Genomic DNA, 23,603 nt, shown 5'->3' with positions numbered 1-23,603 from the left:
GTCAATGGAATCATACAAAATTATAAAATTATATCCCTTGCTGTGAAGATATAAAACTGTAACGCAAAAGTACCCTTCTAAAGAATGACATCCCCAAATAAATTTACACACACACTGCACCCACACTGCTTGCGCATGTCAATGAGCGTCTGCAAAGCCAGACTCTAAAAAAATGTGTGACGTTTGACGTGCTGCAAGTCCCGCCTCTCCCATCTCCTTATTGGTTTTTAGGAGCATATACCCACATGGGTGATTGAAAGATGAACTGAGGTCCACACTCCAGTTGGTGGTGGTAATCCACCTTAAAGTTGGTTGCCAACCGCCATATAAAGTCCAAACAAGAAGAAGAAGCCTGAAGGAGGAGAGATTACTAGAAATGAAATCGGTTTACCCTTTAATCTGTGGATTAATTGTTGGAGTAGAGGACCTTGTGCATTTCAGGTAAAATAACAAGCCAATGTTTATATCCTAGGACAAATTTGCTAGCAACAGCAAGCTAGCTAGCTAAATTGTCATAAATGTTTGCTTATCGACCTGTCCCCAAATTAATATAGTTGGTTCAGAGTTCATTTTGATATTCCAAACTTGTGGTGTCCTGATCATGTCTGGTGTGAGGGGACATAATCAATATGCTCACGATGGTGCACGCGGATGCATGCGCGCGAGCGTTCTGGTCAGCATGTAAGACAGTGTGGTCTTTTCCCAGACCTCATGTAAAACTATTTGGCTGAACTGAGAGACCGTACTGTATTCCAGCCATGTCCACAGTCAGTCCAGCCTTCATATGGGATGAATTGACCATGTCTAATCAAACATGGCGTCCTATCTTTCAGACCCAGGAATGCCTTGGCCCTGCCTGGAGTTGGAGCTGGGCTGGGCTGTGGGGAGGAGGGAGGGAAGGAGGGGGGACTTGGCGGGATTGTGGACCGGATACAGCATGGCTCCCATTAGGGATGCAGCAAATTGTTAAGTAGGTGCTCTTGAACAGAAAAAGGGCACAACATACCCATTCATGGCTAGTCTAGGGCCTATAACGAGAAAACCTGAGAGGGTGAAACATACTGTAACACAACAAGTGCAGTATGGACGGATGGCGGCGAGACGAGGGTAAACATTGGGAGGTGAGAGGCCTCCCGAGTTGCGTTGCAGTCTAAGGCACTGCATCCCAGAGGAACTGCTATCATATTAAATCTCCTACAATGGGTGGGAATGGCCTGGTTTAGTCAAACTGAATGCTGCACTCACCATTGTTTCACATTTACACAGTGTTCAGTCTGGTTACACCAGGCTATTTACACAGTGTTCAGTCTGGTTACACCAAAAATGGAGGAGACTAAAAACCTATTATTTTCATCAACTTTCAATGACAACTTGGGTCTTCCCTCTACGCTTCATACCTTCCTCCAGGTCCTCTTTCCTTGACTTGCTGCTGCTCCCTTCAGTGTATTTCTTCCAGAAGCGGTGTTTCTCCTTGCTGCGCTCCTTCATGGCCGTCTTGGAATTGGTCATCCAGGCGTGGTAAACAAACTGTGGGGAGTGGATGTTAACAACCACACTGGTGGACTAGTGATCAATGTGCCTAGAGGGACTGTTTGAAAGCATGTTTGGCTGCTTAATTGGGACACTTACCCGTCCTTTAAGAGATTTGATTTTTAGCGAGTCTGCTTCATGTTGACGGATTTGATATTGGTGTGCTTTATCGTAGGTCAAGCATTGTGGCCCAAATTTTGCTCACACACTCAAAACCGAAGAGTTGAGTTGAAATGAGTGTAGGAAATGTGTCCGAATTAGGCAGCCAAAGTGAATATACCCTAGTCAACCAACCAATAAGTCACAGGAAAACGCAAAAACCATTGACAAAGTACACAATGCAGAGGAGACCAGTTTCAGGGGGTGTTTTGATCCAGTGAATTGGGATGTAAGGGAATGTGTTTATGGAGATGGGACAAAAAAGGGATTTACAATTGAATAAAGCACCCCTAAAGATTAACACAACCCACCATTCCTACTTTGAGAACAGGGTTTTACTTCTTTTTTTATGTAACTTTTACTTAACTAGGCAAGTTAGTTAAGAACAAATTCTTATTTACAATGACGGCCTACAATGATGGGTTGGGGTTGATTCCATTTCAGTTCAGTACATTTCAGTTTACTTCCTGAAATTGACCCAAATGAAATAGTATTGATCCCAACCCTGTTTAAGACACAGACCTAACTCCACAGAGAATTACCCCTGGAAGAAAAGCCACCCACCACCACACGTGCACATCTCTCTCCCAAAGCACACACAGGGAGGAGATCTACGCCAGAAACAGAAGAGCAACACAGTTCACAGAATTTCAACTGCATGCATCATCAGCGGCCGCCATTTTGTCATGACTCGGCATCATCTTGTGAAATGGAGGCGCGGCCCTGGTATTTGAACAGAACTTTATTGACATCGTGGTCATGTATTGGAGTGAGAGGGGAAAATGCATTTAATGTCGTGAGAAAGTGGCTTGGACTGAAGTGGTCAAGGATACTCAGCATACAAAAAAGGGAAATACAGATAGAGACCTAGTCGTGAGAGTACCTTGGCTGCCCTCATTATATACTGCAGACCAGCTTTGGGCAGCTTAATGATAGACCTTGTTACGGCCAGCAAGGCAGAGGAGGACAAAGCAGGGGTGAGATTTAGAAGACCATAACATTTGTCACAAATAAAGGCCAAAACAAACACGACTCACGACAAAAGGATGTTAGCAGTTGGTACTTGGTTAAAAGGAGTGAAAACTGTTTAGTGAGGAGAGAACAAACAACATTTGGGAATTAGACTTGTTACCTGTTTGTGATAAGAACAATCACACATTAGAAATCGGTTCGAACAGAAACAGAATCAGTCCCGTTTAAATAATCGATAAAGAAAGAAAAAATGCACATAAAAAGACTATCCAACTGTTGTTACTGGACAAAAATCAATATTCTAACAATGCAGGACAGTGGTAAAGGGATTATTTCCTACGTTCGAGCGAACCTGAAATGTAGACTTCTTGGGCTGCTCTTCCTCATTTTTATCCTCCTCTTCCTCCTCTTCTTCACTGTCCGTCTCAAACAGGTAATAGTTACCACTTCTCACCACTGAGAGGGGAGTGAAAGACAAGGTTAAAGGTTACCCACTTACACTAGTCCACTTGTGTATTACACTGTACCAGAGTATGTGAGTGGAGCGGAGCTGGAGCTGAGTGTACAGCGGAGCGGAGCTGGAGCGGAGTAGACAGCGGAGCTGGAGCGGAGTGGACAGCGGAGCGGAGCTGGAGCGGAGTAGACAGCGGAGCGGAGCTGCAGCTGAGTGTACAGCAGAGCGGAGCTGGAGCGGAGTAGACAGCGGAGCTGGAGCGGAGTGGACAGCGGAGCGGAGCTGCAGCTGAGTGTACAGCAGAGCGGAGCTGGAGCGGAGTAGACAGCGGAGCTGGAGCGGAGTGGAGCTGGAGCGGAGTGGAGCTGGAGCGGAGTGTACAGTCGTGACCAAAAGTTTTGAGAATGACACAAATATTAATTTCCACAAAATTTGCTGCTTCAGTGTCTTTAGATATTTTTGCCAGATGTTACTGTGGAATACTGAAGTAAAATTACAAGCATTTCACAAGTGTCAAAGGCTTTTATTGACAATTACATGAAGTTGATGCAAAGAGTCAATATTTGCCGTGTTGACCCTTCTTTTTCAAGACCTCTGCAATCCGCCCTGGCATGCTGTCAATTGACTTCTGGGCAACATCCTGACTGATGGCAGCCCATTCTTGCATAATCAATGCTTGGAGTTTGTCAGAATTTGTGGGTTTTTGTTTGTCCATCCGCCTCTTGAGGATTGACCAGAAGTTCTCAATGGGATTAAGGTCTAGGGAGTTTCCTGGCCATGGACCCAAAATATCGATGTTTTGTTCCCCGAGCCACATAGTTATCACTTTTGCCTTATGGCAAGGTGCTCCATCATGCTGGAAAAGCCATTGTTTGTCACCAAACTGTTCCTGGATGGTTGGGAGGACGTGTTGGTACCATTCTGGTACCATTCTTTATTCATGGGTGTTCTTAGGCAAATTTGTGAGTGAGCCCACTCCCTTGGCTGAGAAGCAACCCCACACATGAATGGTCTCCGGATGCTTTACTGTTGGCATGACACAGGACTGATGGTAGCGCTCTCCTTGTCTTCTCCTGTCACGTCCTGACCAGTGAAAGAGGTCATTTGCCATAGTAGATTGGTAGTAGATTAGTAGATTTCATCGGAGACAATGACTTTACCCCAGTCCTCAGCAGTCCAATCCCTGTACCTTTTGCAGAATATCAGTCTGTCTCTGATGTTTTTCCTGGAGAGAAGTGGCTTTTTTGCTGCCCTTCTTGACACCAGGCCATCCTCTAAAAGCCTCACTGTGCATGCAGATGCACTCACACCTGCCTGCTACCATTCCTGAGCAAGCTCTGTACTGGTGGTGCCCCGATCCAGCAGCTGAATCAACTTTAGGAGACAGTCCTGGCGCTTGCTGGACTTTCTTGGGCACCCTGAAGCCTTCTTCACAACAATTGAACCACTCTCCTTGAAGTTCTTGATGATTCGATAAATGGTTGATTTAGGTGCAATATCCTTGCCTGTGAAGCCCTTTTTGTGCAAAGCAATGATGACGGCACTTGTTTCCTTGCAGGTAACCATGTTGACAGAGGAAGAACAATGATTCCAAGCACCACCCTCCTTTTGAAGCTTCCAGTCTGTTATTCGAACTCAATCAGCATGACAGAGTGATCTCCAGCCTTGTCCTCGTCAACACTCACACCTGTGTTAACGAGAGAATCACTGACATGATGTCAGCTGGTCCTTTTGTGGCAGGGCTGAAATGCAGTGGAAACGTTTTTTGGGTGGGATTCAGTTCATTTGCATGGCAAAGAGGGACTTTGCAATTAATTGCAATTCATCTGATCACTCTTCATAACATTCTGGAGTATATGCAAATTGCCATTATACAAACTGAGGCAGCAGACTTTGTGAAAATTAATATTTGTGTCATTCTCAAAGATTTTGGCCACGACTGTACATCGGAGCGTTCCCAATTTGACTAGAGGGCGAAGCGAGATTCCCAAAGGCTGGAGCGTTGGCCTTCTAGCCCGCTCCAATTTCACTCCAGTAGCGCTCCAGTAGCGCTCACTCGAGCTCAGGGCATGCCCGCCCCAGCATGCATTTGTAGTCTATTTGTGTGCTGCTATAGCCCCTTGCTTTAACTACTGTCATGGAGTTCACTAAATATTTTCATAAAGAAACTGATAAAACACACAGGTGCAAAATCAAGGTGATTTACAAAGATGAGGACCAAGAGAAAGAGAGGGAGTGCGGTGATGTTGTGTCCACAACTAAAGAATCATTGTGGAATCTGACACATATCCCAAAAGCATGATGGTGTACTTACTACGTGCACATGCTAACAGAATGTAACGAGGTGGGTAGTTAGTGTGTCATTGTAGCAAAGTATTTATAAACAAAAAATCTAATCTCTTAAAAGTTTCCTTCATTTCTGTTCTATTATCTATACAATAGGCCATAATTGATTTCGGCTCAATAGGCCTGGCATATTCCCACTTTCATCGAACTTTCCCTTTTGATTGGGCTATTTTGCCTAAAAATGATCTATCAATCTATTTACATTTACATTTACGTCATTTAGCACACGCTCTCATCCAGAGCAACTTACAAATTGGTGCATTCACCTTATGATATCCAGTGGAACAACCACTTTACAATAGTACATCTATATCTTTTTTTTGGGGGGGGGGGTTAGAAGGATTACTTTATCCTATCCCAGGTATTCCTTAAAGAGGTGGGGTTTCAGGTGTCTACGGAAGGTGGTGATTGACTCCGCTGTCCTGGCGTCGTGAGGGAGCTTGTTCCACCATTGGGGTGCCAGAGCAGCGAACAGTTTTGACTGGGCTGAGAGGGAACTGTGCTTCCGCAGAGGTAGGGGGGCCAGCAGGCCAGAGGTGGATGAACGCAGTGCCCTTGTTTGGGTGTAGGGCCTGATCAGAGCCTGAAGGTATGGAGGTGCCGTTCCCCTCACAGCTCCGTAGGCAAGCACCATGGTCTTGTAGCAGATGCGAGCTTCAACTGGAAGCCAGTGGAGTGTGCGGAGGAGCAGGGTGACGTGAGAGAACTTGGGAAGGTTGAACACCAGACGGGCTTCGGCGTTCTGGATGAGTTGTAGGGGTTTAATGGCACAGGCAGGGAGCCCCGCCAACAGGGAGTTGCAGTAATCCAGACGGGAGATGACAAGTGCCTGGATTAGGACCTGCGCCGCTTCCTGTGTAAGGCAGGGTCGTACTCTGCGAATGTTGTATAGCATCAACCTACAGGATCGGGTCACCGCCTTGATGTTAGCGGAGAACGACAGGGTGTTGTCCAGGGTCACGCCGAGGCTCTTAGCACTCTGGGAGGAGGACACAATGGAGTTGTCCACCGTGATGGCGAGATCATGGAAAGGGCAGTCCTTCCCCGGGAGGAAGAGCAGCTCCGTCTTGCCGAGGTTCAGCTTGAGGTGGTGATCCGTCATCCACACTGATATGTCTGCCAGACATGCAGAGATGCGATTCGCCACCTGGTTATCAGAAGGGTCTGTCTGTCTGTCTGTCTGTCTGTCTGTCTGTCTGTCTGTCTGTCTGTCTGTCTGTCTGTCTGTCTGTCTGTCTGTCTGTCTGTCTTCTGTCTGTCTGTCTGTCTGTCTGTCTGTCTGTCTGTCTGTCTGTCTGTCTGTCTGTCTGTCTATCTACGATATAAATATACGATATAAATGTATAAAATGATATAAATATATATAAATATGTATATATATATATATAAACATCTCAGCCTGGCAAGAGTGGCCCAAAGGGTGTTTATCATCCCCAGTGGCTCTGAAAACGCTGAGAGGATATTCTCTGCTGCTGGCCTGCTCTCCAGGCACCATTGCATGAGCCTGAAGCCACAAACTCTGTTTCTAAAAACTAATTCAAAGGCACTGGAGACTGAGCATAATCATGCATTTTTCCTTTCATTTGTATTTAATACTAAGTAAGTACATTTATAGACTATAATTACTTAATACAACTAAATGCTGTTTGAAAGCTAAATGCTCTATGTCCCTACAAGCCTAGTGTCACACTCCGAAATGCTTCACAATGTATTTCTTTGTAGGCTATAGCCTTGAAATAATTGAAATAATATAGCGTAAATAATTCATTTTCTTTCCTTCTTAGGCCCCCAGTCTGAATCCTGAGCTATTTGGAGTGTTTATATGCTGTTTAATATGACATGTAGCCTATTTGAAATGATGAGTGCTTCTTACAGCAACCTAATCATGTTTATTAAAATACTTTTAATTCAAATCATATGGTTTGGTTTCAATACTTCAAACACAAATGGTAGGTCCAGGTAGTCATTAAAATAGATGGGTGTTGTTTAAATTGGGATTTTAATGAATGGAGCGAATTTAGAACGGCAGTTCTATTTTTTCTTTAGCGAAGCGGTTGGAAAGGATGTGGAGTGCTGGAACGTCCACCACTCTATGAGCGATGAACAGGAATGAACTCCGCTCACATACACATCACAGGCAGCTGGTGGAACCTTAATTGGGGAGAATGGGCTCGTAGTAATGACTGAAATGGAATCATTGGAATGTTATTTATACATCAAACACATGGTTTCTTTGTGTTTGATACCATTCCATTCACTTCATTCCAGTCATTATATGAGCCGTCCTCCCCTCACCAGCCTCCTATGGTACACACATATATTTATGAAATGACAAACTCAAATAAGATATGGTAATCATCTTGAGTGTCAATAAGCAAATTCAAGCCTAACTTTGTTACATGTACAGTAACTACAGCCACATGAAATAGACGCTATCTTATTTAAGAGGAATATTAAAATCTGAATTGCTTCAAATATGAAATTAAAAAGGTAGAAGGTCACTCACTGGATGCATGGTCAACCCACGGCCTCCACCACCGCTGTATTCTCTTCTCCCTGCTCCTTTCTTTATCTGAAAAACAAAGATTTTTCACCTTGATGGTTTGAATGGACAGTGTATATTATGTAATCGTTGTGGGACTGTGATGTGTCTACAAACAGACGTATCGTTAAATCAATGCAAAACTTTATAGGCCGACATGGGTTGGCAGGACAAGATCATCCAATCATGGCTTTCAGTGCACTAGTTCCTCAAGGCCCAGAAGGCCTCTAGCAGTCCCACCTTCATCCTCCTCCTCCTCGTCCTTGCTGTGTCCGTGGCCTGCGTCTCCGCTTTCCTGCACCAAGCTCAAAATCCTCTCCTTCCCCCTCTTGAACTTCTGCTGCCGACTCTTGATACGGTCCATTCTGATTGGACACAGAGATAGAAACAATGACTAATGACCAATAGGCTCTGACCACTGTGTATAATTGACAATGAATCTGTACTTTGGTTTTCTCTCTGTTCTTTGGGCTGGCTAGGTGTTGGGGCGTGTGTGGATGTGTTCAGACTGGTATCAGGTTGCGAGAGCGAGAGCAAAAGAGAGACCAATAGAGATGGAGAGAGACAGAGAGAGACAGAGAGACAGGGAGAGAGAGAGAGACAGACAGAGAGAGAGAGAGACAGACAGAGAGAGTGACAGAGAGAGTGACAGAGAGAGTGACTGAGAGAGTGACAGAGAGTGACTGAGAGAGTGACTGAGAGAGTGACTGAGAGAGACAGATAGAGAGAGAGACAGATAGACAGATAGAGAGATAGACCGAGAGAGAGATGGAGAGAGAAAGAGACAGAGAGATAGAGAGCGAGAGAGAGAGACAGAGAGATAAAAAGAGAGAAACACCATGACCGACAGAGAGAGAGAGAGATGGAGAGAGAGACAGATAGTGAGAGAGACAGAGAGATAGAGAGAGAGAGAGAGAGAGAGAGAGAGAGAGAGAGGGGGAGAGAGAAACACCATGACCGACAGAGAGAGAGAGAGATGGAGAGAGAGAGACAGATAGCGAGAGAGACAGAGAGAGAGGGGGGAGAGACAGAGAGAGAGAGAAACACCAAGATTGACAGAGAGAGAGAGAGAGAGAGAGAGAGGGGTGCTGACTGATTCTCTTGTCCTCCGCATCAGTAGATGTATTCCACTAACACACTGCTGCCCTGCAGCTCCACATATACAAACTAAAGTACATCAACACAGTGTAGGAGGACGTACATCGTAAATCACAGGGAAGTACCGTCCAAATCTAGTTCATCATGATGAATGGTGTCTTTACTCAGACCTGAATGTAGTAATGACTGGAATATCCTGGAATTCGGGTTCATTTGAGAGTACATACATGGTAACATCTGTGAGGCTTCTCTTTTCAGTGAGCGCTAATAAAATCACAACTGTTATGACAGAGTCATATACTGTCTGTCTAATGAGTTGGGATATGAGTTGGGATATGCAAAACAAATGTGTATAATACATTTTTTGACATTTTTGACACACTTTTTTGACACACTTGTACATGTGTGAAATAGGACATGTATAAGCACCCAGCTAATTATTATTATTATATTAAATCTCTGTGTGTACATCACACATGTGGAATGACTGTATATTATGTGTGTGTATACGGCACATATGTGTTATACTATATGTGTATGTTTTCTGTCTGTAGAAAATACATGTTCTCACTGTCTCTTCAGCAGGTCCATCGACCTCTTCTCCACTTCGATCCTGGCTTTTACAGCTTTCACTATGGTCGCTTGGAACAGCTCAGCCCCTCTAACGAAACACACACACACACAATACAGCTAATATAAATTGACAAATAGATTGAATACAGAGTAAAGTTTCATTTGATTTTGTTTTATTTTAATGGTCATTGGAAAAGTAAAGTAAACAAAACTAAACCAAACGACATTAAAGTTTACCTGGAGGCGAGGATCTGTGAGGAGCGAATGTCGGCGACCACGTGTAGGAAGTAGTAGCTCATGAATACGCGTCGCTGTAGCAACAGGAAGGCAAAACAGATGCTGTCCCAGATGATGCCTGCCTCGTCGCTAGGCAACTCACACTGCTTGTTGGCCTGTTGCTCAGCTGCAACGATTTCAAAAAACATAACCATCAAATATTTGTTAATTCTTTACATTTTGAACAAAGTGAAACTTTTCTCCTCAACCCCAAATATACTGCACGGCCCACTTCAGATGGAGTTATCATCAAGCATTTCTGAAAATTCAACGGAATAATGCTTTGCAAATCCTTTTAAGCGGGTGTACATTTTCTGTCACATATCAAAACAGAGAAAGTGTGTTTCCAAAGGCATTCTGCTTTACAGTGGTGGTAGGGTCACTTACGTTTAGAATAGCCTTTTATAGTGCAGGCCAGGCTGAAGAGCTGTATGAGCCAACAGTGATTGGTGACCAGGGACTTTATGTATCCACAGGCCAGTATCTGAGGACCGCGAGGACAAACCACAGTCAGCTAAAACATGACACAGCAGCAACCAATCACACCACTATATCTACTGTATACTGTTGTTGCAGAATTCAAAAGAACATATTACATTGTATCTCTATGGCTGCTGCAGACCGCTTGTTTCAGCACTATTGGTTCGCTTTTTTATTTTAAATAATGGACTGAATTTCTATCTATGTCTCCCACCTATAACTGAATCCAACATCTTACTACAACCTTTAGTGCTAAGATGTCCCACAACTAATCTCAAATTCAGTTTGCCGAATTCTGACTGTACCCAGTATTCAACAACACTGTACCCAGTATTCAACAACACTGTAGCCAGTATTCAACAACACTGTAGCCAGTATTCAACAACACTGTAGCCAGTGACATCGACACTTACCGAGAGGATGTTCTTCATGGTGATCACAAACACGTTGTAGGCGATCAGGAAGTCCCAATAGTGCAGGATGCTTTTGATTGGCTTGAGCAGCAGGTCACCCCCAAAGAGCAGGAAGTAAAAGCAGGCCACCAGGTAACCCATACAGAAGATTGAGATGCGTGTGGTGCCCGTGATGAAGATGATGGTGAGCACGAACCAGAAGAGGTAGCTGAACATGATCACTTTCAGCATGTCCAGGTAGGATCTGGGGGAGAGAAATTCATTAGTACCCCTTTCCTGCAGTCAAATGACCTAGTAGCCTCCTGGGTGGAATGTTATTATTATTTCTCATAATTTAATAATTAATAAACATTATTTTAAAAACCCGCCGAAAATCTGGAGTTTCTATGTTAAACAGTTTTGTTATATTGTAGTCTTCTGTGATGTTTGTAAAGTGCAATATTGGGATGCAAACTCAAAATGTAATACATTTCAACTCGATATCTGTCTTCTTTTTGTAAGCCCATAACCATGTGTGTGAGGTGTATACTTTTGTTTCAAAGTAGATTTGTACTTTGGATTCTGTTGTTTTAAACCTGAGTATGTTGAGAGCATACCGTTGCCGTATACAGTAGCAAAGCTAACATTCAACAACAAAAATATTCTGTAATAGTAAACGCTTTCTGATATCCACACAGAGATGAGCCCAAGTGATGAGCAGAGCTACACTGTGTACTTTAGGATTCTACAACACAATATTCAACTTTTCATTCAATATACTTCACTGACACATCATCCTCACTACCACCTCACATTGTTTTTACTGGCAGATGTACATTTTTACATTTTAGTCATTTAGCAGACGCTCTTATCCAGAGCGACTTACAGTAGTGAATGCATACATTTCAATTCATTTCACGCATATATATATATTTTTTGGCCCTCCGTGGGAATTGAACCCACAACCCTGGCGTTGCACACACCATGCTGGCATTGCAAACACCATGCTCTACCAACTGAGCCACAGGGAAGACTATGTACAGTATGTATGTGAACTGGAGGAGCAGTGGTGTCCTCAAGGCTTCGGAGCACATTGACAGATGGGTCGTTTCAGATACAACTTTGTGCTGACAGGTTCAAAGAGCCGGCTGTCACGAGGTTAAAGGTCACTAGTGTCAGAACGGTTCCCCTTGTTTCAGGAAGACTATTGAGTTACAGGAACATGGAAAGCCATGTTTGAGTCACTCACAGGACACGGTTGAAGGCTTGGATGGAGTGATTTTTTTTTACATCGCTGAGTTATCTGATATCAGGAAAGTGTGTGGGAGAGGGCTGTGAGAGCGATGGGAAAACACAGGTGTTTGACAATGTGTTATCTGTGCTCTACTTCGAGATGGGCTATCCGATCGCTCATTTAACTCACCTCACGTCAAAACAATTGAATAATCACAGGAGGAGTAACCCAAGGAATGTGTCTAAAGTGACTCTTTAATAAGTACTTTGGAGAGAGACACAGAGACAGAGAGAGAGAGAGACTGAGAGAGAGTGACAGAGAGACACAGAGACAGAGAGAGAGACAGAGAGAGAGACAGAGAGAGAGAGAGAGAGAGAGAGAGAGAGAGAGAGAGACAGAGAGTGAGAGAGAGAGTGGAATGATTTGACCTGAATGTCATGTAGTAGAAGGTAGTTCACCAAATGACTCTTGCCTGATTGCTAACATTGTCTAAGATCAAACGACTCATACTGTCTCTCTGAGAAAAACACAGGCACTTTAACACATAGGGATAACTCGTTCTCGAGTAACAGGTTTTGAATCCTGATCAGGCACAGTCTGTGCACCAGACCTGGGCCCAGCTGGTACTGTGTAGCATACAGGCTTTAGCTCGTAAGGCTAACTCATTCTCAAGTCTCGGGTTTGAATCCCGGGTCAGACACAGCCTGTGAACCAGCCCCTTACCTGCAGTGTATGAAGTCTGGGACGGGGTTGTGTTCACTGAAGGAGGCAGCATCCAGGTCCCTGCAGATCTCCATGTTGTCACCGGCCAGGAGGCGCACGGCTTCCTCGTTCTCCTCCTCAAACACCTGTCTCTGCAGCGAGGCACACAGCAGCAGCATGAAGTCATCTACAGGAGACAGGAGAGGAAAAGAGGAGGAGGAGCAAGAGGAGGAGAAGGCGAAGAAAGAGGAGGAAGAAGATGAGGAAGATGAGAAGGAGGAGCAGAAAACAGGAGGATGAAGAAGAGGTGTTGTCACAACCCAGTCCCAAACCCAGTCCCAATCCCAGTCCCAATCCCAGTCCCAATCCTAGTCCCAATCCCAGTCCCAGTCCCAATCCCAGTCCCAGTCCCAATTCCAATCCAAGTCCCAATCCCAGTCCCAAACCCAGTCCCAATCCCAGTCCCAATCCTAGTCCCAATCCCAGTCCCAGTCCCAATTCCAGTCCCAATCCTAGTCCCAATCCCAGTCCCAATCCTAGTCCCAATCCCAGTCCCAATCCCAGTCCCAGTCCTAATGGCAAATGCTCAGTCAATGGTTGTACTCACAGAGCAGGAACATTGGGTTGGGCTTGGTGTGGAAGTCAGGGAAGTACAGCCACTTGATGACATTGGAGTCTGTGAAGGATGAGGGGAACCTCCATGGGTAGTCTGGGAGGAGGAGTTTAGTAAGTTTTCTCCTTCATAGACACTATTGACTCATTACACATACAACAACTTTGATTTATAATGTATAAAACATGATCATTACTCAGTGATGAAAAGATGACCTGTGTCTTGAGTACTGAAATACCAAGGGATGACAAAACAAAACGGCTGCAGCAGAGGAGCCTCGGATTGGTCCACCCACCTTTGCAGGCGGCCGGGGGGACGCCAATGCAGACAAAGTACTGGAAGGTGAGCATGCAGGCCAGGAAGCAACAGTACTTGGGCCAGTTGTCAGCAATGGCCTTCCGGCGCCGCTGGTAGATGACTGCGATCAGGCCGAAAGCGTGGAGCATGGCGTAGAAGTCCATCCTCTGGCCAATCACGTTCACCGCCAACAGTAAGCATGTCTGACGATGCAATGATAATATTTAGGAAAGTTTAAACTCAAGAGACTTTATATTGGGTTTACAGATGTAGGATCTTAGTTTGTGCCAGTTTGCTACAACAGAAAAATTATCCTGCAGCAAAAGGAAATGTGAATTATTATGTTGATTATAATTAATGGACATTTTTGTAGGGGTTGATACATTTTTTATAAGGGAAAAGGAAGTCTGAAATGTCAATGTTAAAATTGCAAACTTCAGAAGCCCTTTTGAAGCCTTTTTAAACCTCAAATACACGACAAGTTTTATATTTCCTGAGTTCAGAAGTAGGTGTTATGGCTCAGTCGTAATTCCATACAATGCAGGTGACTCAACAATTACTTTGACGTCCATGAAAGGTATTTCAAACAGAGATATAGTGGTAAATATTCCAACTTCCACACAAGTAAAAAACATAATAAGAGTGTTTTTGCGAACTCAACAGTGACATGACATCATACCTCCAGGCCGAACTTGTAGAAGAAGTAGTTGATGAAGTACTTGGCACCGTTGACGACGCCGTCGTCGAGGTGTTGCCGGGTGATATCGTGGAAGATGGTTCTGGTGACGGGCGTGGTGAGGTTGTTCCTCATGCGGTACAGGTCCTGGTGGCGGTAGATGGTCACCTCGAACGCCAGCAGGGCCAGAATCAACAGGTTGTTCTGAATGGAGATGGATATAGGACAGATAAATGGGTCAGGGTTGAAATGACAGTGTATATATTCATAATTTAAACATGGGAACCACCATGAACAACATTGATCCAACCAAAGAAATCCTATTCAATTACTAATTTCAAAATGTCTAACTCCTAATTCTATGGGTCCAACCAACTGTTTTCAGGCCATCTCCAAGAATGAAGTGTAATTTGAGCACTACAAAGGGCAGTTAGGGAGATGATACTAGTGTATAATATAACACGGTTACAGTAGTTTCAGTTATATGTGAGGGAGACAGGTTGCGTATGTATATGTGTGTGTGTGTGTGTGTGTGTATTTGTGTGTGTGCGCATGCTGCATATGTGCCTATGTGTGTGTGTGTGTGTGTGTGTGTGTGTGTGTATATTTGTGTGCGTGCGCACACTGCATATGTGCCTATGTGTGTGTGTGTGTGTGTGTTGTCAGGTTCCCAGGGCATCTCTCCTCCACTCACCCTCAGGTTCTCCAGTAGGGGGGAGAACTTGCGGAGACCCACCCAGTTGGCTGGGTCCACCGGGGCGCTGTAGAGCAGGGAGTGAGCCATCTCACTCCTCTGGTTATCCGTGTAGTTCAGAGGCTTCAGACGAGAGGACAGGTGTGTCATTAATGTCCTGAACCAGTACAGGCTAGCACAACACAGGCAAGGAGCATATGTATTAGGACAGACTGACCCCCTAGAGGAGACACTTGAAGAGGAGAGACATGGAAACAAATAGAGATACATAGAGATAATTAGAGATAAATAGAGATACATAGAGATACATAGAGATAAATAGAGATAAATAGAGATACATAGAGATAAATAGAGATAATTAGAGATAAATAGAGATACATAGAGATACATAGAGATACATAGAGATAAATAGAGATAATTAGAGATAAATAGAGATACATAGAGATACATAGAGATACATAGAGATAAATAGAGATAAATAGAGATAATTAGAGATAAATAGAGATACATAGAGATACATAGAGATACATAGAGATAATTAGAGATAAATAGAGATACATAGAGATACATAGAGATACATAGAGATACATAGAGATAATTAGAGATAAATAGAGATACATAGAGATAAATAGAGATAAATAGAGATACATAGAGATACATAGAGATACATAGAGATACATAGAGATAATTAGAGATAAATAGAGATACATAGAGATAAATAGAGATAAATAGAGATACATAGAGATAAATAGAGATAATTAGAGATACATAGAGATAAATAGAGATAAATAGAGATACATAGAGATAAATAGAGATAATTAGAGATAAATAGAGATACATAGAGATACATAGAGATACATAGAGATAAATAGAGATAATTAGAGATAATTAGAGATAAATAGAGATACATAGAGATACATAGAGATACATAGAGATAATTAGAGATAAATAGAGATACATAGAGATACATAGAGATACATAGAGATACATAGAGATACATAGAGATAATTAGAGATAAATAGAGATACATAGAGATAAATAGAGATAAATAGAGATACATAGAGATACATAGAGATACATAGAGATACATAGAGATAAATAGAACAGGAACATATAGGAAAGAAAATATTGGGAAGTGGAACATAATGTACATACAGCACCACTCCACTAACACACTAATACACACCCCCTGTCCACCACCCCAACACTCCCTGAACATAATGTACATACAGCACCACTCCACTAATACACTAATACACACCCCTGTCCACCACCCCAACACTCCCTGAACATAATGTACATACAGCACCACTCCACTAACACACACCCCCTGTCCACCACCCCAACACTCCCTGAACATAATGTACATACAGCACCACTCCACTAATACACTAATACACACCCCCTGTCCACCACCCCAACACTCCCTGAACATAATGTACATACAGCACCACTCCACAAATACACTAACACACACCCCCTGTCCACCACCCCAACACTCCCTGAACATAATGTACATACAGCACCACTCCACAAACACACTAATACACACCCCCTGTCCACCACCCCAACACTCCCTGAACATAATGTACATACAGCACCACTCCACAAATACACTAACACACACCCCCTGTCCACCACCCCAACACTCCCTGAACATAATGTACATACAGCACCACTCCACAAATACACTAACACACACCCCCTGTCCACCACCCCAACACTCCCTGAACATAATGTACATACAGCACCACTCCACAAATACACTAACACACACCCCCTGTCCACCACCCCAACACTCCCTGAACATAATGTACATACAGCACCACTCCACTAACACACACCCCCTGTCCACCACCCCAACACTCCCTGAACATAATGTACATACAGCACCACTCCACAAATACACTAACACACACCCCCTGTCCACCACCCCAACACTCCCTGAACATAATGTACATACAGCACCACTCCACAAACACACACCCCCTGTCCACCACCCCAACACTCCCTCAACATAATGTACATACAGCACCACTCCACAAACACACTAACACACACCCCCTGTCCACCACCCCAACACTCCCTGAACATAATGTACATACAGCACCACTCCACAAACACACACCCCCTGTCCACCACCCCAACACTCCCTGAACATAATGTACATACAGCACCACTCCACAAACACACACCCCCTGTCCACCACCCCAACACTCCCTGAACATAATGTACATACAGCACCACTCCACAAACACACACCCCCTGTCCACCACCCCAACACTCCCTGAACATAATGTACATACAGCACCACTCCACAAACACACACCCCCTGTCCACCACCCCAACACTCCCTGAACATAATGTACATACAGCACCACTCCACAAACACACACCCCCTGTCCACCACCCCAACACTCCCTGAACATAATGTACATACAGCACCACTCCACAAACACACTAACACACACCCCTGTCCACCACCCCAACACTCCCTGAACATAATGTACATACAGCACCACTCCACAAACACACTAACACACACCCCCTGTCCACCACCCCAACACTCCCTGAACATAATGTACATACAGCACCACTCCACAAACACACTAACACACACCCCCTGTCCACCACCCCAACACTCCCTCAACATAATGTACATACAGCACCACTCCACTAACACACACCCCCTGTCCACCACCCCAACACTCCCTCAACATAATGTACATACAGCACCACTCCACTAACACACACCCCCTGTCCACCACCCCAACACTCCCTGAACATAATGTACATACAGCACCACTCCACTAACACACACCCCCTGTCCACCACCCCAACACTCCCTGAACATAATGTACATACAGCACCACTCCACAAACACACACCCCCTGTCCACCACCCCAACACTCCCTGAACATAATGTACATACAGCACCACTCCACAAACACACACCCCCTGTCCACCACCCCAACACTCCCTGAACATAATGTACATACAGCACCACTCCACTAACACACTAACACACACCCCCTGTCCACCACCCCAACACTCCCTGAACATAATGTACATACAGCACCACTCCACAAACACACCCCCCCTTTCCACCACTCGACACTCCCTGGGCTGCTACCCACCATGGAGCAGTTCTTCGAGTATGTACAGGGGTTTATAGAGGTGAGTTGGTAGAGCATCTTGCAGACGATGATGACACAGGTCCAGACGGTACAGACGCTGGAGGCCAGGGGCCTGAACTGACCGAAGGGCAGGGCGAACGCCCAACTCACCAGGAACACGTAGTTGAACAGAGACACCTGGCGAAAACAGGACAGAAGAGACACCTTCACTTCCTGGACGTAGAATATGTGGTCTAAACAGAGACACCTGGAGAACACAGGACAGAAGAGACACCTTCACTTCCTGGACGTAGAATATGTGGTCTAAACAGAGACACCTGGAGAACACAGGACAGAAGAGACACCTTCACTTCCTGGACGTAGAGTAGGTGGTCTACCAGTACAATGCATCTATACACTTATAGAAAAAATAGGTGCTATCTAGAATCTAAAAGGGTTCTTCAGGTAATGTAACTAAGCATTCCATTATACAACTGAGGGTCTTTTTCATTTTGTCATGAATGAATAAGCCAAAGCCAATGACGTTCTTGTTCATTTGCTAATTTAGTTGGGCCTCAAGATAGGCAAAGGGTTGTAATTACTAGGCTATAATCATTTACTTTAGGCCCGCAATTAGTATTTTTTTTATTTATTATATAGGCTAGACTACATGTGACTGTATGGTGTGTGCGTTCGGGCACGTGCATATGAGTGCAATAGCGATACTGTTTAGGACAATTTAAAAGATTAGATTATTAGGGAGGCAGGTAGCCTTGTGGTTAGAGTGTTGGGCCAGTAACCGAAAGGTTGCTGGATAGAATCCCTGAGCTGACAAGGTAAAAATCTGTCGTTCTGCCCCTGAGCAAGGCAGTTAACCCACTGTTCTACGGGCACCAAAGACGTGGATGTTGATTAAGGCAGCCCTCCGCTCCTCTATTTTTCAGAGGGGTAGGGTTAAACGCGGCAGACACATTTCAGTTGTACAACTGACTAGGTATCCCCCATATTAATTTTTCATCCATAGATCTATGTTAATTCCCCTTAATTCAACATAGGACATAGTGAAACTTTTTTGTATTTTGTCTTAAAAACCCTTAGTTCCTGTTAGTAACGTGACAGAAAACAGGGTAGGTACTGTCTTTAGGGTTTGTCGTTTCATTTGGGGGTTTTCTAAAGTCTTTCAAAATGTTATGTTTTATTTTAGTCTAGGGTTACACAACCGTCTTTATTATTATTATTATTATTATTTTTGTGATACACTACTCAGTCTGGGTAAAGTTATTCTTTAAAACTACTGTAACATAAACAGTTCATTTAAAGCAGTCTCCTGGAATGTTCGGGGCAGTGGGCATGTGGTCAAGAGGAAGAACATTTTAACATTCTTAGAAAAGGAAAGGGTTTCAATTGCTATGCTACAGAAGACCCATTTATCTTCAACAGAACATGCTAAGCTGAAGAGGGACTGGGTGGGCCAGGTGCGCTGCCATCCTTGTAAATAAAAATTTCCCATTTATATTTGAGCACCAAGATACAGACCCTGAAGGAGGATTTATTTTGATTCCAGGTAATATACTTGGTCAACATATTACTATACTAAAAGTATATGTTCCGAACACAGACTCCACCAAATGTATGTCTGACATGATTTTATTATTTAATCAACACTGCAAGGGACTTGTGTTTATTTCAGGAGGTTTTAATTGTACTTTGGGTAAATTGGATAAATCATCAACTGCTCCAGTCTGGAATCATAGAGCCTCAAATGCTTTCAGATGCGATTGTGATTCATCTGGTTTAGTAGACGTATGGAGAGAGCTAAATCCTAATGTCAAGAGACCATACTTTCTACCCTAGAACCCATAATTCATAATCTAGATTGGACAATTTTTTATGCCCTCTACTTACATACATGTTGTCCAGTCATGTTCTATTGTATATATAGTCATTTCTGACCATGCCCCAGTGTATATAGATATTGAAATTGGCAAAAAATCCCCAAAACAAGATATATATTGGAGACTTAATACGTCTCTGCTTAACAATGAAGGATTCTGCTCTGTGATAAAAGATACATGATCACATTACTGGCTCGACAATCAACTCTCTCTTGTCTCCGCTGCAGCTATCTGGGATGCTGCTAAAGCAACCATAAGGGGTTATATCATTTCCCAAGCCTCTCTGATCAAGAAGCTTAGAATGGAAAATAGGGAAAAACTGGAGGCTGAAGTAAAGCATTTTGAACTTTTCATAAACAACAACCAACCCAGGCGAACTGGAATTCAATAGCTTGTGCTAAGGCCAAACTCAATTTAGAGCATGCAAAGCATGTAAAAAAAAGGGTTGTTTTTTACCAAGCAAAAATATGATGAGTTCGGTAAATGTCCAAGCCAAGTTGAAAAAGAACAGAAAGAAAGATGTGGTAAGTCTATAAGGATGGCAGATGGCTCCACTTCTTATGATCCATTGCTTATCAATAATACGTTTTGCGACATCTATAAATCTCTTTATACTTCACAATGTACAAGATCAAACAATGAAATGGCAAAATATCTGAATAAGATTACATCTTGCCCACTATATCAGATGAGCATAGAATTAGACTAAATGCTCCTTTTACTCCTGAAGAGGTTTGGGAAACTATTAAGGCAATGCCTTCTGGCAAGGCACCCGGCCTAGACGGCTTCTCTGCAGAGTTCTACAAGAAGTTCTGGCCTGAGATATGCCCTATCTTCAAGCCTGCTCTAAATTATATGTTTGAAGAGACATCATACCAGAGTCATGGAAAACTGCATCCATTAGCCTGATACTAAAAAAGGACAAAAACCCATGAAACTGCTCTTCGTTTAGAGCTATCAGTTTGCTAGGATTTGATGTTAAAATAGTCGCTAAGAAACTTGCCCGCAGGTAGGAGGCCCTACTTCCAGACCTCATTAAACCTGATCAGACTGGCTTTGTCAAATCCATATTTGGAACAGACAATGTAAGACGTGCTTTGAATATCATTAACCACCTTGCCAGAATTAAAGAGCCTGCAGTCATTGTCTCTCTTGATTCCGAAAAGGCCTCCGATAGAGTTGAGTGGAAAATCTGGTTTGCTGTATTAGAAAAAGTTAATCTGGGTGACCATTTTATTAATTTAGTAAAATTACTTTATTCTAACCCATCAGCAGCAGTTAACACAAATGGTAAATTATCAGAAAGATTTCCTATCGGTAGGGGCTGTCGTCAAGGCTGTCCTTTATCTCCTGCTCTGTTCTTGTTAGTCATAGACCACTGGCTGAGGCAATAAGGTCTAGTAATAACATCAGGGGCATCGCTATGTGTAAGGGGTGCGTACTGGCTGCAGAAAAGTCAGGCGCAGGAGAGCAAAAGCTGTATTGACAATGGCGCACCGGAAACAGAACAATCAATCAATGGGTACAAAATCCGTCGCAAACCAGACATAACGTGCACAAGCACTGACAATAAACAATTCCGGACAAGGACATGGGGGGAACAGAGGGTTAAATACACAACATGTAATGATGGAATTGAAACCAGGTGTGTGGGAAGACAAGACAAAACAAATGGAAAATGAAAAGTAGATCGATGATGGCTAGAAGACCGGCGACACCGACCACCGAACGCCGCCAGAACAAGGAGAGGCACCGACTTCAACGGAAGTCGTGACAATACGCCCCCCCCTTGACGCGTGGCTCCAGCAGCATGCCGACACCGGCCTCGGGGACGACCCGGAGCATTGAAGGGTCCAACACGTCCTCCAGCAGAACCCAGCATATCTCCTCTGGACCATACCCCTCCCAGTCCACGAGGTACTGAAGGCCCCTTGCCCGACGCCTCGAATTCAGTATGGAATGAACGGAGTACGCCGGGGCCCCCTCGATGTCCAGAGGGGGCGGAGGAACCTCCCGCACCTCAGACACATGGAACGAGGAGTTAATACGGTAATTGGGGGGAAGCTGTAACCTGTAACTCACCTCGTTCAGTCTCCTCAGGACTTTAAATGGCCCCACAAACCGTGGACCCAGCTTCCGGCAGGGCAGGCGGAGGGGCAGGTTTCGGGTCGTGAGCCAGACCGAGTCCCCCAGTGCGAACACCGGGGCCTCACTGCGGTGACGGCACGGCGCAGCACGGCGCGCTGAAGGTGAACATGGGCGGCATCCCATGTTTCCTTCGCGCGCCGGAACCAGTCATCCACCGCAGGAGCCTCGGTCTGACTCTAATGCCAAGGAACCAGAACCGGCTGATACCCCAATACACACTGGAAAGGGGAGAGGTTAGTGGAGGAGTGGCGGAGAAGTTCTGGGCCATCTCTGCCCAGGGCACGAACGCTGCCCACTCCCCCGGCCGGTCCTGGCAATAGGACTCAGAAACCTACCCACATCCTGGTTAACTCTCTCCACCTGTCCGTTACTCTCGGGGTGAAAACCCGAGGTAAGGCTGATCGAGACCCCCAGAAGATAATGATGGAATTGAAACCAGGTGTGTGGGAAGACAAGACAAAACAAATGGAAAATGAAAAGTAGATCGATGATGGCTAGAAGACCGGCGACGCCGACCACCGTCCGAACAAGGAGAGGCACCGACTTCGGCGGGAGAATCTCATTATTTACTCATGATGGGATTAGATATATGTCTAAACCAGAGACCTCTGTCAATGCAGTAATGGACATCATATCTGAATATGGTAACCTGTCAGGGTATAAAATTGACCTGGATAAATCCATGGCTTTACTGTTGAATATCCCCTCTATAATGAATTTAGAAATGATATCTCCATTCTAATTGACTGAAACAGGCTTAAAATACTTGGGCATATATGTTACTCCAAATCTTCAAGACCTGTTCACTTCAAATGATATGCCTTTGCTCACAAAGATTAAACAGGACCTGATTAACTGACCTACCCTAACAAACTCTTTTTGTCAGGATTAATGTCTCCAGGATGAATATCCTTCCTCAGATAAATGATCTATTCCAAAATATCCCCTGCCATCTATCTCAGTCCTTTTTTCAGAAAATGAATGCTAATAAATGTAAATATATCTGGAATAATAAGAAACCTATTAACAAAATTACTAAACAAATGAATGCTAAGGATTTAGGAGGGTGTCACGCCCTGACCTGAGATAGCCTTTTTATATCTCTATTTAGGTTTGGTCAGGGTGTGATTTGGGTGGGCATTCTATGTCATTTTTTCTATGTTTTTGTATTTCTTTGTTTTGGCCTGGTATGGCTCTCAATCAGGGACAGCTGTACATCGTTGTCGCTGATTGGGAGTCATACTTAGGCAGCCTGTTTTCCTTTGCGGTTTTGTGGGTAGTTGTTTTCTGTCTTGTGTGTGTTCAACTGGCAGAACTGTTGGCTTTCGTTTTCTTGTTTGTTTTAAAGTGTTTCATTAAATATAATTATGACCACTTACCACGCTGCATCTTGGTCCCCTCTTCCA

General features: G+C 44.1%; 1 protein-coding gene across 3 annotated transcripts in view; it reads right to left on the bottom strand.

Annotated features, from left to right (window-relative positions):
• LOC115150054 (piezo-type mechanosensitive ion channel component 2) overlaps window positions 1-23,603 on the bottom strand; it is an 84,294-nt gene that overhangs the window by 26,790 nt on the left and 33,901 nt on the right. For all 3 annotated transcript variants that reach the window (XM_029692952.1, XM_029692962.1, XM_029692970.1), the window contains 14 exons: window positions 18,176-18,352; window positions 15,039-15,161; window positions 14,348-14,548; window positions 13,667-13,871; window positions 13,366-13,467; window positions 12,780-12,945; window positions 10,844-11,087; window positions 10,338-10,434; window positions 9,912-10,077; window positions 9,673-9,762; window positions 8,244-8,368; window positions 7,968-8,033; window positions 3,014-3,117; window positions 1,398-1,527 (listed from right to left, as the gene is read on the bottom strand). In XM_029692952.1, the coding sequence (XP_029548812.1) occupies window positions 1,398-1,527; window positions 3,014-3,117; window positions 7,968-8,033; window positions 8,244-8,368; window positions 9,673-9,762; window positions 9,912-10,077; window positions 10,338-10,434; window positions 10,844-11,087; window positions 12,780-12,945; window positions 13,366-13,467; window positions 13,667-13,871; window positions 14,348-14,548; window positions 15,039-15,161; window positions 18,176-18,352 (1,996 nt within the window). The remainder of the gene's footprint in view (window positions 1-1,397; window positions 1,528-3,013; window positions 3,118-7,967; window positions 8,034-8,243; window positions 8,369-9,672; window positions 9,763-9,911; window positions 10,078-10,337; window positions 10,435-10,843; window positions 11,088-12,779; window positions 12,946-13,365; window positions 13,468-13,666; window positions 13,872-14,347; window positions 14,549-15,038; window positions 15,162-18,175; window positions 18,353-23,603) is intronic.

The sequence above is a fragment of the Salmo trutta genome, chromosome 2 (assembly GCF_901001165.1).
Source record: "Salmo trutta chromosome 2, fSalTru1.1, whole genome shotgun sequence".
NCBI lineage: Eukaryota > Metazoa > Chordata > Actinopteri > Salmoniformes > Salmonidae > Salmo > Salmo trutta.
Note: the sequence above shows the minus strand (reverse complement) of the source record. Positions and strands in the feature narration are given on the sequence as shown.